The sequence below is a fragment of the Macaca nemestrina genome, chromosome 14 (assembly GCF_043159975.1).
Source record: "Macaca nemestrina isolate mMacNem1 chromosome 14, mMacNem.hap1, whole genome shotgun sequence".
In the NCBI taxonomy this organism is placed as follows: domain Eukaryota; kingdom Metazoa; phylum Chordata; class Mammalia; order Primates; family Cercopithecidae; genus Macaca; species Macaca nemestrina.
In genome coordinates, this window is record NC_092138.1 from 117,976,619 (window position 1) to 117,989,830 (window position 13,212).

At 68.9% G+C, this 13,212-nt stretch overlaps 3 protein-coding genes across 10 annotated transcripts in view; all 3 read left to right on the forward strand.

Annotated features, from left to right (window-relative positions):
- LOC105471948 (RAB, member RAS oncogene family like 6) overlaps window positions 1-2,476 on the forward strand; it is a 33,106-nt gene extending 30,630 nt beyond the window's left edge. For all 4 annotated transcript variants that reach the window (XM_011724809.3, XM_011724811.2, XM_011724807.3 and 1 more), the window contains 5 exons: window positions 294-506; window positions 607-871; window positions 1,066-1,237; window positions 1,463-1,518; window positions 1,629-2,476. In XM_011724809.3, the coding sequence (XP_011723111.2) occupies window positions 294-506; window positions 607-871; window positions 1,066-1,237; window positions 1,463-1,518; window positions 1,629-1,829 (907 nt within the window). In that variant the 3' untranslated portion in view covers window positions 1,830-2,476. The remainder of the gene's footprint in view (window positions 1-293; window positions 507-606; window positions 872-1,065; window positions 1,238-1,462; window positions 1,519-1,628) is intronic.
- A 132-nt stretch (window positions 2,477-2,608) lies between these two features.
- On the forward strand, window positions 2,609-10,097 carry AJM1 (apical junction component 1 homolog). Of its 2 annotated transcripts, XM_011724815.3 has the most exons (3): window positions 2,609-3,901; window positions 5,494-5,577; window positions 5,655-10,097. In XM_011724815.3, the coding sequence occupies exon 3, from the start codon at window positions 5,715-5,717 to the stop codon at window positions 8,643-8,645; it is 2,931 nt and encodes a 976-aa protein (XP_011723117.1). In that variant the 5' UTR covers window positions 2,609-3,901; window positions 5,494-5,577; window positions 5,655-5,714; the 3' UTR covers window positions 8,646-10,097. The 2 variants fall into 2 exon arrangements, with proteins under 2 accessions (XP_011723117.1, XP_011723118.1); XM_011724816.3 differs by lacking the exon at window positions 5,494-5,577.
- A 1,167-nt stretch (window positions 10,098-11,264) lies between these two features.
- Window positions 11,265-13,199, forward strand: LOC139355262 (phosphohistidine phosphatase 1). Of its 4 annotated transcripts, none has more exons than XM_011724819.3 (4): window positions 11,265-11,806; window positions 12,189-12,313; window positions 12,679-12,736; window positions 12,931-13,199. In XM_011724819.3, the coding sequence occupies exons 1-4, from the start codon at window positions 11,647-11,649 to the stop codon at window positions 12,963-12,965; spliced, it is 378 nt and encodes a 125-aa protein (XP_011723121.1). In that variant the 5' UTR covers window positions 11,265-11,646; the 3' UTR covers window positions 12,966-13,199. The 4 variants fall into 4 exon arrangements, with proteins under 4 accessions (XP_011723121.1, XP_070934751.1, XP_070934752.1 ...); XM_071078650.1 differs by having other exon boundaries at window positions 12,682-12,736; XM_071078651.1 differs by lacking the exon at window positions 12,931-13,199 and having other exon boundaries at window positions 12,617-12,736.
- The last annotated feature ends 13 nt before the right edge of the window (window positions 13,200-13,212 follow it).

Consider the following 13,212-nt stretch of genomic DNA (forward strand, 5'->3'; position numbering starts at 1 on the left):
GGTGGCCCTGAGCTGGGCCCGCCTCCTCCATGAGCGCCCACCTGCGCGGCCCCACATCCTTCGCCCATGGACCGACCACAGGGCAACACTGTGTCCGACCTTGAGCCGCTGACCCCTTTCTCAGCAGCCCTGTGACAGCCACGAGGAGGCTTCCCCTAGAACACAGCACCTGGGGCGGGGTGGCCCCACGGCCAGGGTGTGCCGGGTACCAGGGTGCCTGGAACCAAGGCCTGTGAGCCCGGCCGGCCATCCCTACCCTGTGGCCTCTGACCACTTTGCCCCCTGCTTTGCAGTGATGCGGAGGCCCTGGGCAGCAACCCGATGGTGGCAGGGTTCCAGGACGATGTGGACCTCGAAGACCAGCCACGTGGGAGTTCCCCACCACCCGCTGGTCCCGTCCCCAGTCAGAACATCACTCTTTCAAGTGAGGAGGAAGCAGAAGTGGTGGATCCCCCAAAAGGCCCTGCCCCGGCTCCCCAGCAGTGCTCAGAGCCAGAGACCAAGTGGTAAGGGCAGGTGTCCCCAGGGGTGTGGCCTGGAGACCGGGGTGGGGCAGCTCAGGACACCTCCGGAGGACCCTGACTGACCCTCTGCTTGTCCACAAAGGTCCTCCACACCAGCTTCAAAGCCACGGAGGGGGGCAGCTCCCACGAGGGCCGCAGCACCGCCCCGGCCAGGCGGTGCCTCTGTTCGCACAGGTCCGGAAAAGCACAGCAGCACCAGGCCCCCTGCTGAGATTGAGCCGGGGAAGGGTGAGCAGGCATCCTCATCCGAGAGTGACCCCGAGGGGCCCATCGCTGCACAGATGCTGTCCTTTGTCATGGATGACCCCGACTTTGAGAGCGAGGCGTCAGACACACAGCGCAGGGTGGTAAGACGGGTCCTCCCCGGGCAGAGGTCAGCCAGGAGGCCAGAGCCTCTCAGTGGGTGGGTGCAGTGGGAGGAGGCTTCTGAAAGAGGCGTCTTATGTCCCCACACTTGGGCCTTCCGGCTGGGTTTGAGACCCCACAACCCCTGAGGGTGTGGGAGGGACGACGGCCTGACCAGCTGCTCTCCCTGCTGCAGGATGAGTTTCCCGTGCGAGATGACCCCTCCGATGTGACTGACGAGGACGAGGCCCTTGCTCAGCCGCCCCCGCCCCCCAAGCTCCCTCTCCCCACCTTCAGACTGAAGAATGACTCGGACCTCTTCGGGCTGGGGCTGGAGGAGGCTGGGCCCAAGGAGAGCAGCGAGGAAGGTGGGCGGGGGCAGCGGAGTGCGGTCAGCCTGCTGGAGTCTGGGTAGAACGTGGGCCTCCTCCCAGCTGCTGGCCACTGGCCGGGGGCCTTTCCTGAGTCCAGGAGGCAGTGCCATGCTCCTGGCAGCCCCCTGCAGGAGTGTGGTCCTGTCCATCAGCAGGGCCTCCCGGAGGGCTGGGGCTCACTGCTTTGTGTTTGAGCCACTGTCTGTCCTGTCTGTGCAGGTAAGGAGGGCAAAACCCCCTCTAAGGAGAAGAAGAAGAAAAAGAAAGGCAAAGAGGTACCAGCTACTCCCCTTCCTGACAGGCCAGGGCTGGGCGGTGTGTGGTCCTGGGACTGGGGCTCTGGCCTCCTGTGACTCCATGGCGCCCCCCTCCTTGTGCTCCTCAGCAGGAAGAAAAGGCTGCCAAGAAGAAGAGCAAACATAAGAAGAGCAAGGACAAGGAGGAGGGCAAGGAGGAGCGGCGGCGGCGGCAGCAGCGGCCCCCACGCAGCAGGGAGAGGACGGCTGCTGATGAGCTGGAGGCTTTCCTGGGGGGCGGGGCCCCAGGCGGCCGCCACCCTGGGGGTGGCGATTATGAGGAGCTCTAGGCCAACCTAGGCAGTGGCCGCCCTGGGGTGGGGGGCGTGCCTGTCACTGCCTGGGGAGGCATTTGCCTCTGCACCATCGCCTTTGCCGCTGCCCGGTGGCTGCCGTGTGCGCTTCTGAGCTGGAAGAGGCTGGGCGTTGGTGTCCCCGGACTGGGCCTCCAGACCCGGTGTGAGCCTGCTCTGCAAGGAGGGAGGGGACAGCTGGCTTTGGCCAGGCTCGGTGGACACCCTGGCCCTCTCGGGGCAGAGCCGCCAGTCCCCAGTGTTTCTCAGGGATGTGACTGAGGCCCAGGGGCATGAGGGTCTGTTTACAGAGGCTGGGCAGGGGCCGCTTGGCTGCGGGGTGCACGCTGCCCCGGCACCTGCTTGCCCTCCACGCTCACCCAGGGCCGCAGCATGCCTATGGCTCCGCTTCCGGCTGGGAGGCCTGAACACGGGTGTGCAGACCCACCCTAAAGGGCAGCCCAGGCCCCACGCTAGGCACGGCTGGCGAGAGACCGAAGGCAGCATGCAGGGCCTCTCCTGGGGATGGGGGCTGTTTCCCACAGCGGCCTCAGCTGCGCCCCCGCTCAGGTGAGCCCACAGGCGGGAGCTGGGAGGCACGCCTCCCAAACCCTCCACTCAGACCATAAAGCACTCCTGTTTCACTCTGCGTGTGTCTGTTCTTCTCCCTGCACCTGCTCCCGCTGCCTCGGGCCCAGGCTGCCATGGGTTGTCAGGGAAGTCCTCTGAGGCAGGAGGCTGCCCAGCAATGCTGTGAGGACATCCCACCAACCCTGGCCACACCCTGGGTACATCCCAGCCCACCTGTGCCAGGGCTCAGCAGCTGCAGCCAGCACGCTTGGGGGTCTGCAGCCCCATGCAGTGGAAGTCCAGTCTGCACGGCTCCCAGGCAGCCGCCTGCGGCACTGCCCCCCCTTCAGGCCCCTGCCCCCTCCAGCTGTCAGCAGCGCCCAGCCTCCACCCCCACAGCTACTGTTGCCATGAGAACCCTGCAGGGCGGGCAGGAAGAGTGCGCCAGTGAAGGGGAGGGGATGGCCAAGCTGGAGGCTCCTGTGCCTGGGAGCTTTGTGACCCCAGGGTGCGAGGCAGTCACTGTGGTCCCTGAACAGGTGCTGTGGCCCACAGCAAGCTTAGGAGCCTGGCCCCTGAGCCCACAGCCCATGAGGTCAGGGTCGGCTTCAGAGGTTCCCCTGGTGTGGAATGGGTCAACAGTACGTGAACTTGCCAGGATCACACCATGGACAGCTATGTTGGGGTTTCAGTGGGCCCTGCTTTGAACAACGCAGAATGGCGTAGGTCCTGCCCTTCGGAGCCAAGGGCATCAGCTACCCACTCCTCTGCCAACCTAGAACGTTTCCAGGCCCAATGCCTTGGGGAGGGGCTGGCAGAGTGGGACGAGGACATTACCAGGCAGGTACGGTAGGTCACGTGCAGGCCTTCCCAGGCTGGCAGAGACACCGGATGCAGGAGTGGCCTCACCCAGAGAGGATGGCATCCTGGGGACACAGGAGGCTGTAGGGGCCATCTGGCCCCAGGTACCCACCGAGATTTTGGCACTGGCAGCCTCAAAGCAGATAGGGCCTGGGGAAAGGCCAGTGGGGCAGGGAGAAGCCCATCTGCCCCTGCCTCGCCCAACAGGAGATGCAAATTCCAAGATGGCCCTAACCAATCTCTGCAGCCCAGGCCAGGGCTTGGGCCCCTCCTCTCAGGCAAGTGTGTGGGGGTGACACTGGCGGGCCTGGCAGGCTGCTCCGGGCCACAGGGCTCCTGTTTAGACGCTGAGGTCTGCGTCTTGGGGATGCTGCAGGGACCCTGTGCTCCGCACAGCCCCAAATTGGAGCCTGTGCAGTCACGATCCCCAGCTCCACGGTGCAGCCCCCACTGGGCGCGGCCCCTTTAAGTACAGCTCTTTCAGCTGCCATTGGGGGCAGCACTGAGCAGCCAGGCCAGGATCCGCGCTGCTGCCTGGAAGCTTCTGCCGGTGCCGGGGACGCAGCAGTGCCGGGGACACACAGGAGCCGACCTGGGGGTGGCACAGCCCACCGGGGCACAGCCGGAGCAGCACCCAGGTAAGGGGCTGGGGGCCGAGTTGCTGAGTGTGTCACTGTCATGGGCGGGGGAGGCTGCCTTAGGGCGGCCGCAAGGATGGGGAGTCCCCGCCCCCAGGCAACACCGGCTGTATCCCTTGAAGGGCCGCTCCCAGCCAGAGCAGGGCTGGGAGGTGGGGAAGGCCTCCAGCCATCTCGGTGGGCTCCAGAAGGCCCTGGGCCCACGAGGGGGCCGACCCCACCCCCATCCCCACGGGAGAGGGTGTCACCCACAGCTTCAGCCAGCAAAGCCCACTGTCACCTCCCTGGGGTGGAGCCTCACACCCTGTCATCCAGCTGGATTCCGGCCTGGCCTTGAGCTTAGCATGAAAGAGGGAGCAGGAGGGTGGACAGTCCTGCCACGGGTGGGGTGGAGGGGGGAGATGGGGTGGGCGGGAGGCTGGGATGGGGACAAGACCTGGGACTTGTGGCCCTGACCCAGAAAAACAGCCCTGCCAGCAGGAAGCCCCTGCGCACCTGGGACACAGAGGGGGGACCCAGCCAGACCCCGAGAGGCCCATCCACCTGAGGTTCTGCCGCGCGAGGGGCCTGGCTAGGTACCCGCTTCCCCCGGCTCACTCTGGGGTAGACCCCTCCAGACCAGGTGTTGGATGTGCAGAGGCCAGGCCTGTGGCCACTCTCTGACGCACCCCCCAGCTGGCTCTGGGACCACAGAGGGGCTGGCAGTCCACATCTGAACCCTGGCCAGCCTGCAGCGTGGGGGCCTAAGAAACACAGGTTTCCATGGAACCTTCTCAGCAAAGTGGGGAGGGCTCTCTCCTGCAAAGCAGTGGGTCTTCCCCCACCCTCCGCCCTGCCCACCCCCAGTGGGCAGCTTCCGGGCCTGGTGCGCAGCTCAGGGGACAGGGGCTGCCACGAGCTCATGGCTCGATGACTTGGGACTGCCGTGCACACCCTAGGGGGGGTGTCCTGTGCGTTTACACAAAGCTGGGGCCTTGCTTCAACCACCCAAAGATACTTGGGGTCAGAAGAGGTGTCGGCAAAGGAAAGGGAGAGTTAGGGCCCAGGTATGCTCTCTGGGGGCTTTTTTCTGGCCTGGAGCTCACGGGAAGTTGAGGGCACCTAGGCGTGGGTCCTTGCAGTGCTGGGGGAGGGGCTCTGTGCTCGGCCTGGCCAGCAGGTGGGGTGGTTGGTGTCACCCGCTTGGTGCAGAGCTAGCTAAGGCTGAGACCCAGCGACTCGCCTTCGACTGTGCGCGATCGGAGGGGTCGCTCTGCGGTGGGCGCTGTGACGGGGGTACAGTCACTAATGTCTCGTGGGGCAACACCTATAAATAAGGCCCAAATGCGCCCCGTCCTTCCAGCTGCGGACACCAGAGGGCGCAGCCCCCAGGACCACGCCCCCACTCCCTTACCCCACCCGGAAAGGGGTCCACCCGAGCCGGCCCCGCCGTCACTAGTCGGGGGAGGGGAGGCCCTGGAGCTTCACGCAGGAGCTCCCGCCGCGGGAACCACAGCCACGGCTAAGCCTTTCTGGCCCGCCCGCCCCATCGCCGGGAGAGGACGGGGGAGGGGCAGGACCTGGGCGCCTGGACAGCTGGGTTCCTCCCGCAGGTGCTTCTGACCCCGGCATGGAGGAAGCGCCCGCATTCTCGGCCCAGGCCTGCAGCCAGGGCTACTCCGCCCGCTGCGCCCCAGGTAAGCCGGGCCAGCGTGGGGGAGTAGCGGGGCCTGGGCTGCGGAGGGGGCCGCCCTGACCCGCGTCTCCCCCCCAGGGCAAAAGCCCCGCAAGGCAGTGTGAGCTGGAGCCGCCAGCCCTGGGGACCTCTTTTAAGATGACCCGTACGGACCCTCCGGACCTGCTGGTGTCAACTGTGTACCAAGACATCAAGGTGGCGGCCCCGGGACCCGCATCCAGGCGCCGGCCATGTGAGCAATCCGTGGCCCGGCCTGCTGAGCCCGCGCCTTTCAACAAGCGCCACTGCCGCAGCTTCGACTTCCTAGAGGCGCTGGACGGGCCGGCCATGGAGACCCTGCCGGAGCCACCGCCCCCGGAGTCCGCTGTGCCGCGCGCCCGGACCCGCGAGGCCGAGCCACGCCGCCGCGCCCGCTCCAAGAGCGCGCCCCGCGCGCCCCCGGGCCTGACGCCCGCGCCCGCCTCGCCGCCGGTGTTGCCTCGCCGAGGGCGGGAGGCCCAGCGTGCGGCACGGGCCGAGGCATCGCCGCGCCGGGAGCCCGCGTACCCGGCGCTCCGCGCCCTCGCCAATGAGCTGCACCCCATCAAGTTGCAGCCGCAGCGGGGCGGCCCCGGCCGCATGGCGCCCCTGTGTGCCGCCGGCGGCCGCTGCGCACCTCCCGAGCCACCCGCGGGTCCCGCACCCCACGTGCGCTGCCGCCTGGACATCAAGCCGGACGACGCAGTGCTCCAGCACGCCGCCCGGGGCTCGCGGTCCTGCGGGCCCGCCGAGGCCGCGCCCTGGGCCCGCCCCACCCCGCAGTTCCACGGCCTCACGGTACCAGGGCCCCGCCACATGGCGCTGTCGCGCACCCCGACGCCCAGCGACTTATACTGTGCGGACCCCCGGGCGCTCTACTGCGACGGGCCCCTGCCTGGGCCCCGGGACTACGCTGAGCGCCGCAGTCTGCCCTTCGCCACCCCGCCGGGCCCCACCCAGTTCTTCTACACAGAGGAGCCCGAAGGCTTCCGGGGCAGCTTTGCGGCCAGCCCCGGCCCAACCTTCGATGCCTACTGCCCCAGGCCCTACCGGTCAGAGGAGTTCCCAGGGCCCAGTCCAAGGCGCATGGGCGGCTACTACGCAGGAGAGGTGCGCACCTTCCCAATCCAGGAACCGCCCTCCCGCTCCTACTATGGTGAGGCTCCCCGAGCCTACGGCCTGCCCTACGGGCCCCGCTATGTCTCCGAGGAGCCCCGGACCCACTCCACCGCCCGCCCCTTTTACACGGAGGACTTCGGACGCTACCGCGAGCGCGACGTCCTGGCTAGGACGTACCCGCACCCGCGCAGCAGCGCGGCCTGGGCGGACTGGGGCCCGCGACCCTACCGCACCCTGCAAGTGGCGCCGCCCTCTGACCCCGACCCGTTGCTCGCCTCCTGGCACGGCGGCACCGGCACCAGTCCGCCCCGGCTGGTCACCGACAGCCGCCACTACTCGCGCTCCTGGGACAACATTCTGGCACCGGGGCCGCGCCGAGAAGACCCGCTGGGCCGCGGCCGCAGCTACGAGAACCTGCTGGGGCGCGAAGTGCAGGAGCCGCGAGGCGTGTCCCCGGAAGGCCGTCGCCCGCCCGTCGTCGTGAACCTGTCCACCTCGCCCAGACGCTACGCCGCACTGTCCCTGTCCGAGACGTCGCTGACGGAGAAGGGCCGCGCGGGCGAGGGCCTGGGCCGCAACTGGTACGTGACGCCCGAGATCACCATCACCGACAACGACCTGCGCGCCACCGAGCGCCCGAGCGCCAGGGCCTGGGAGTTGCCCGGGGGCCGCACGCGGCCACCTCCCCACGCGGCCCCCGAGGGCCCCACCCCTGGCCGCCAGCGCAGCCTAGAGCAGCTAGACGAGCTCATTACGGACCTAGTCATCGACTCGCGGCCCCCCGCCGGCCAGGCCTCAGAGCCCGCGGCCGACTGCCTGGGCCCCCAGCTGCGCCGACTGCTGGACTCGCGGCCCGCGGGCTCTGGGGCCCCCGCGCTGGCGCCGCCACGCTCGCCCCCCGCCTCGGCCGGCAGCGCCGAGGAGCCCGCGGCCCGGGGAGAGGCGGCCGACGCGTCCCCCGAGCCCAGCGCCGACGAGGACGACCTGATGACCTGCTCCAATGCGCGCTGCCGGCGCACGGAGACCATGTTCAACGCCTGCCTCTATTTCAAGTCCTGCCACAGCTGCTACACCTACTACTGCTCGCGCCTGTGCCGCCGCGAGGACTGGGACGCCCACAAGGCGCGCTGCGTGTACGGCCGCGTGGGCAGCGTGTGCCGCCACGTGCTGCAGTTTTGCCGCGACAGCGGCCCGGTACACCGCGCCTTCTCGCGCATCGCGCGTGTCGGCTTCCTGTCGCGCGGCCGCGGCGTGCTCTTCCTGGGCTTCCCAAGTCCAGGCTCCGCCGACAACTTCCTGCGCTTTGGCCTGGAGGGGCTGCTGCTGTCCCCCACCTACCTATCGCTGCGTGAGCTGGCCACACACGCGGCGCCCCTGGGCAGCTACGCCCGCGAGCTGGCGGCTGCTGGGCGCCTCTACGAGCCGGCAGAGTGCTTCCTGCTCAGCGTATCCGTGGCCGTGGGACCCAGCGCCGCGCCCCCGGGGACACCCGCCCTGCCCGCGCCCGCGCCACGCAGCCACGGGCCGACAGTGCGCAAGTTCGCCAAGGTAGCGCTGGCGGCCGGCAGCCCCGCGCGGCCGCCCCCGGCGCGGAGCCGCGAGCCCGACATGGAGACGCTGATCCTGACGCCGCCGCCTGGCACGGCGGGCCTGGATCAGGACGGCGAGGCGGGCCGGCGCGCGCGCGAGGTGGCCTTCATCCACATCCAGCGCGAGCTGCGGCTGCGCGGCGTCTTCCTCCGCCACGAGTTCCCGCGCGTCTACGAGCAGCTTTGCGAGTTCGTCGAGGCCAACAGGCGCTTCACGCCCACCACCATCTACCCCACGGACCGGCGCACCGGCCGCCCCTTCATGTGCATGATCATGGCCGCCTCCGAGCCGCGCGCGCTGGACTGGGTGGCCAGCGCCAACCTGCTGGACGACATCATGTGAGGCGCGGGGCCCACCAGGCCCAGCTCAGGCGCTGGCCCGAACCCTGCCCTGCCCACTCAGGCCCCGCCCGGCCCACCCAGGGCCTTCCCCGAGCCCCGCCAGGGCCCCACCCCGGCTTCTCCTAGGCCCGCCACTAATTCCCTGGCCCTCCAAGCTCCGCTCAGTACTGCCCCCAGCTCCGCCCAGGCCTCCACCCCCCTGCCCTCCGCCCCTGTAGTGTTCCTCACGGTCTCTTCGCCTTCCCACCCCCAGTAACTCCTCTCCCTTCTCCCGGGTCTCCTCCCTCTCCCAGCTCGCCCTCGAGGATCCCCAGAAGAAGCCGGTCCTCGCCCTCGGTGCTCCCCGCTGGGAGGCGGGGTGGGCCTGAGGACCGCCCAGCTCTGCCTTCACTCGGAGGGGTCACTACTGCACAGACCCCACCCGTACAGATCCGGTCCCCGTCGATCCGCGGGGCTCTCGCTGGAGCCTCCCCGACTCCGGTTTCCCCTCGTCCGGAAGCCCGACGTAACCAAAGCCCAGTCTGTCACTTTAAACACGCCCCGCCCCGCCTCCCGCAGCTGGGGTGCCTCCTCTCTGGAGAACACCCTGGTCGACCTTCGCGCGTCGGTGTGCACGAGCGCGTCCCGGCGAGGCAGTGGGCAGGGCTGAGGGTGCGCGGTGCGTTCCCGCTAGTCGGATCCGTTACGCCGACCACGCCACGCGCCCTGCCGTCCCCTCGCCTCCAGTCGCTGCAGTCTGGGCCCTGCAGGAGCTGGGAAAAGCCGCAGGGAGGTCTTCAGGCCGATATGCGAGTCTCCCAGCCGAAAGGGCACGGGACTTGGGCAGGGGAAGCAGAGCATGTCGGCCTGGCCAGAGCTGACACCTGGCTAGGAGAGGAAGGACCAAGGGACAGGGGGCGTTCTCAGGTGGGAGCCTGGAGGGGAAAGCGTGGTGCGAGCAGGTGAGGGAGCGAGCTAGTCGGTAAGCACAGAAACCCACCCGAAGGGGCTTGACCTGTCCCGAGAGGTCCCCGCACACCCGCTCTGGCCGCACTCCGTCCTGCGGGCGTGGAGGGGCAAGCCCGGGGGCCTGGCCTCCACCTGCCCCCCAAGCGCACGCTGGTCCGCGCCCGGGGCTCTCTGGAGGGTGGGGTGTCTGGGAGAGGGGTGGAGGCCAAACGCAAGGGCCCTCCTGGAGTCCCTAGCCCTACTTCGAAGCCAGGGAAGGGGACACCAAGTGAGAGAAACTGGGCACCCCCGCCCCCGCTCCCGCACCCGGCGCGCCCACCTCGTCCCCGCGCGTCTGCACCGGCCAGGCGTCCCGCTTGCCCACCCGCCGCCGCGCCCCGCGCCCCCTGCCCCAGGGCCTCTGCATTCGGCCCCACCCCAGAGGGCCGGCCAGGAACGCCCCTGGACCGAAATAATTTCCAGGAGGCAAGAGCTTTCGAACCAAGTAAAATAGAACTTGAATGTAGTGGCTGCTGTTGCCTCCTTGTGCGGGTAGCGGGGTTGGGGACGGAGGCGTTCGGGCGGTGGAGAGGGGAGAGAGGGAGGCGTTCGGGCGGTGGAGGGAGGAGGGGGAGGCCTTCGGGCCATGGAGAGGGGAGGGGGAGGCCTTCGGGCGATGGAGGCTGAGAGGAGGACGACTTCGGGCGATGGAGAGGGGAGAGGGGGAGGCCTTCGGGCGGTGGAGAGGGGAGGGGGAGGCCTTCGGGCGATGGAGAGGGGAGGGGGAGGCCTTCGGGCGATGGAGAGGGGAGGGGGAGGCCTTCGGGCGATGGAGGCTGAGAGGAGGACGACTTCGGGCGATGGAGAGGGGGGAGGGGGAGGCCTTCGGGCGATGGAGAGGGGAGGGGGAGGCCTTCGGGCGATGGAGAGGGGAGGGGGAGGCCTTCGGGCGATGGAGAGGGGAGGGGGAGGCCTTCGGGCGATGGAGGGGAGAGGGGGAGGGCTTCGGGCTTTGGAGGGGGGAGGGGGAGGCCTTCGGGCGGTGGGGGCTGGAGGGAGGAGGCCTTCGGGCGGTGGAGAGGGGAGAGGGGGAGGCCTTCGGGCGGTGGAGGGGGGGGGGGGAGGCCTTCGGGCGATAGAGAGGGGAGAGGGGCAGGCCTTCGGGCGATGGAGGCTGGGGGAGGAGGCCTTCGGGCAATGGAGAGGGGAGGGGGGAGGCCTTCGGGCGATGGAGGCTGGGGGGGGAGGCCTTCGGGCAATGGAGAGGGGAGGGGGAGGCCTTCGGGCGGTGGAGGCTGGGGGGAGGAGGCCTTCGGGCAATGGAGAGGGGAGGGGGGAAGCCTTCGGGCGATGGAGGCTGGGGGAGGAGGCCTTCGGGCAATGGAGAGGGGAGGGGGAGGCCTTCGGGCGATGGAGGCTGGGGGAGGAGGCCTTCGGGCAATGGAGAGGGGAGAGGGGGAAGCCTTCGGGCGATGGAGGGGGGAGGGGGAGGCCTTCGGGCGGTGGAAGGGGGAGGGGGAGGCCTTCGGGCGGTGGAAGGGGGGAGGGGGAGGCCTTCGGACGGTGGAGGGGGGGAGGGGGAGGCCTTCGGACGGTGGAGGGGGGGGAGGGGGAGGCCTTCGGGCGGTGGAAGGGGGAGGGGGAGGCCTTCGGGCGGTGGGGGCCACGGGGAGGGTGGTCTTCGGACTACATGCGGGACGGGAGATCAGGGCTGGGACGTCCCTCAGGCCTCCCTCCTTGCCCCAGCTTCGCGGGCCGCCTAACTGCCCCGCTCCAAGGGTGCCACCGGACCCCGCTGGAGAGGAACTTTTCCGTTGGCTGGATTTAATCACCCCCCATTCCCGGTTCCACGTTTCCTTTAAGTGGGGCTAGTGGGGCTGACAGGGCCGCAAGGCGGCAAGGAACTGGATTGCGATTGGTTAGCGCGTGCCTCGGTCGGCGGTACAATTGGCTGAGGCGCTGGGTCTTGGGCAGCATTCCCCGACGGGATTGGTCGCCGCTTTCCCAGAGCCCGCCTTCCGCAGTACAAGCGGTCCCCGGTTCGGGTGGGAGGAGGGGCCTCCGGGACGAAGAACATGGCGGCGGCGGACCTCGCTCACATTCCTGATGTGGACATCGACTCCGACGGCGTCTTCAAGTATGTGCTGATCCGAGTCCACTCGGCTCCGCGCTCCGGCGCTCCGGCTGCGGAGAGCAAGGAGATCGTGCGCGGCTACAAGTGGGCCGAGTACCATGGTGAGGGCGGGGCCTGCCGGCGTGCGAGGGGCGGGGCTGGCGAGGCGGGGGCGGGGCTTGGCGGGCCGGGGTGGGTGCTGCGGGCCACCGACTGCGTTCTGCTCCCAGCCCTGCCCCTGCTAGGTTTGAGCCAGGCTCAGGTCCTGGGCGGGAAAGGCGTGACCCGGCCTGACACCCCCCGCCTCACGACAGTCTCCCAGTCCCCGAGCTCGCCCCGGTTCCACCCTCCTCTCATTCATCCCTGTCCCAGCCTCAAGGGGCTTCGTCTCCTCTGGGGAAGAGGCTGTTCAGAGCTGGGATTTTAGACCTCTTCGGCCGGGAGTTCCTCCCGCGGCCTCCAAGGGCGGCCAGGGCACGTCCTGAGGTCGCCCTCCCATCCCAGCGGACATCTACGACAAAGTGTCGGGCGACATGCAGAAGCAGGGCTGTGACTGTGAGTGTCTGGGCGGCGGGCGCATCTCCCACCAGAGCCAGGACAAGAAGATTCACGTGTACGGCTACTCCATGGTGAGCCGCAGCCCCGTCCCGCCCTGCTGGAGGCCCCGGTTCCAGCTTCGAGGCCCACCTGAGTCTGCTGCCCTGACCCGTGGCCCCAGATGAGCACGCAGGCTTCCCGGGGTTCTCCCAGGGTGGGCGGCAGAGCCCTCCTTCCAGGGCCAGTTGTGTTCCTGCATTCCCCCATGGAGCACATGCCAGACCTGAGGGGCGGGAGGGAGACTCCCAGACATGGCCTGCCGTTCCCTCTCCCTGCCCCGGGAGGCCTTGCTGGGCTCTAGCTGTCCTCCAGCACTTTGCGCCCTGGGCCCCCAGAGGCAGTCAGTACCTGGGTGGAGTTCAGAGTCCCCGCCCGTGCTCTTCACAAAAACCACCAGCAGATGAGAGCCACGTGCGTCCCTCTGGGTGCCTCAAGCCCCAGGATCCACCCTCAAGGTTTGCTTGCCTGTGGAGGTCGCCTCTCCCCAGGGGAGCCCCCAAGGGCGGTCGGGATGGTGGGTTTGGCACCCCCAGGCACTGTCTGTCCCTTTCCCACACTTGCTTCTGGTGTGGCTGGTGGCTGGATGCCCAGAACCAGGGCACGGGGTCGAAGGGTCCAGGTGGTGCCAGCAGGCGTCTTCTCTCTCCAGGCCTATGGTCCTGCCCAGCACGCCATTTCAACTGAGAAAATCAAAGCCAAGTACCCCCGACTACGAGGTTACCTGGGCTAACGATGGCTACTGAGCACTCCCAGCCTGGGGCCTGCTACCTCCAGCAGCCATGTCAGAGCCCCCGCCTTTGCCTGCACCCCTTTCGGGGCTGGCCCTGCCTGCTTCTGCGGCAGCCCCTGGTGACCTGCCGTCTGCCAGGCTTTGCAGACAGGCTAGCTTGACCACAGAATTAAACGTGTTGCCACGCCTCCCAGTCTCTGA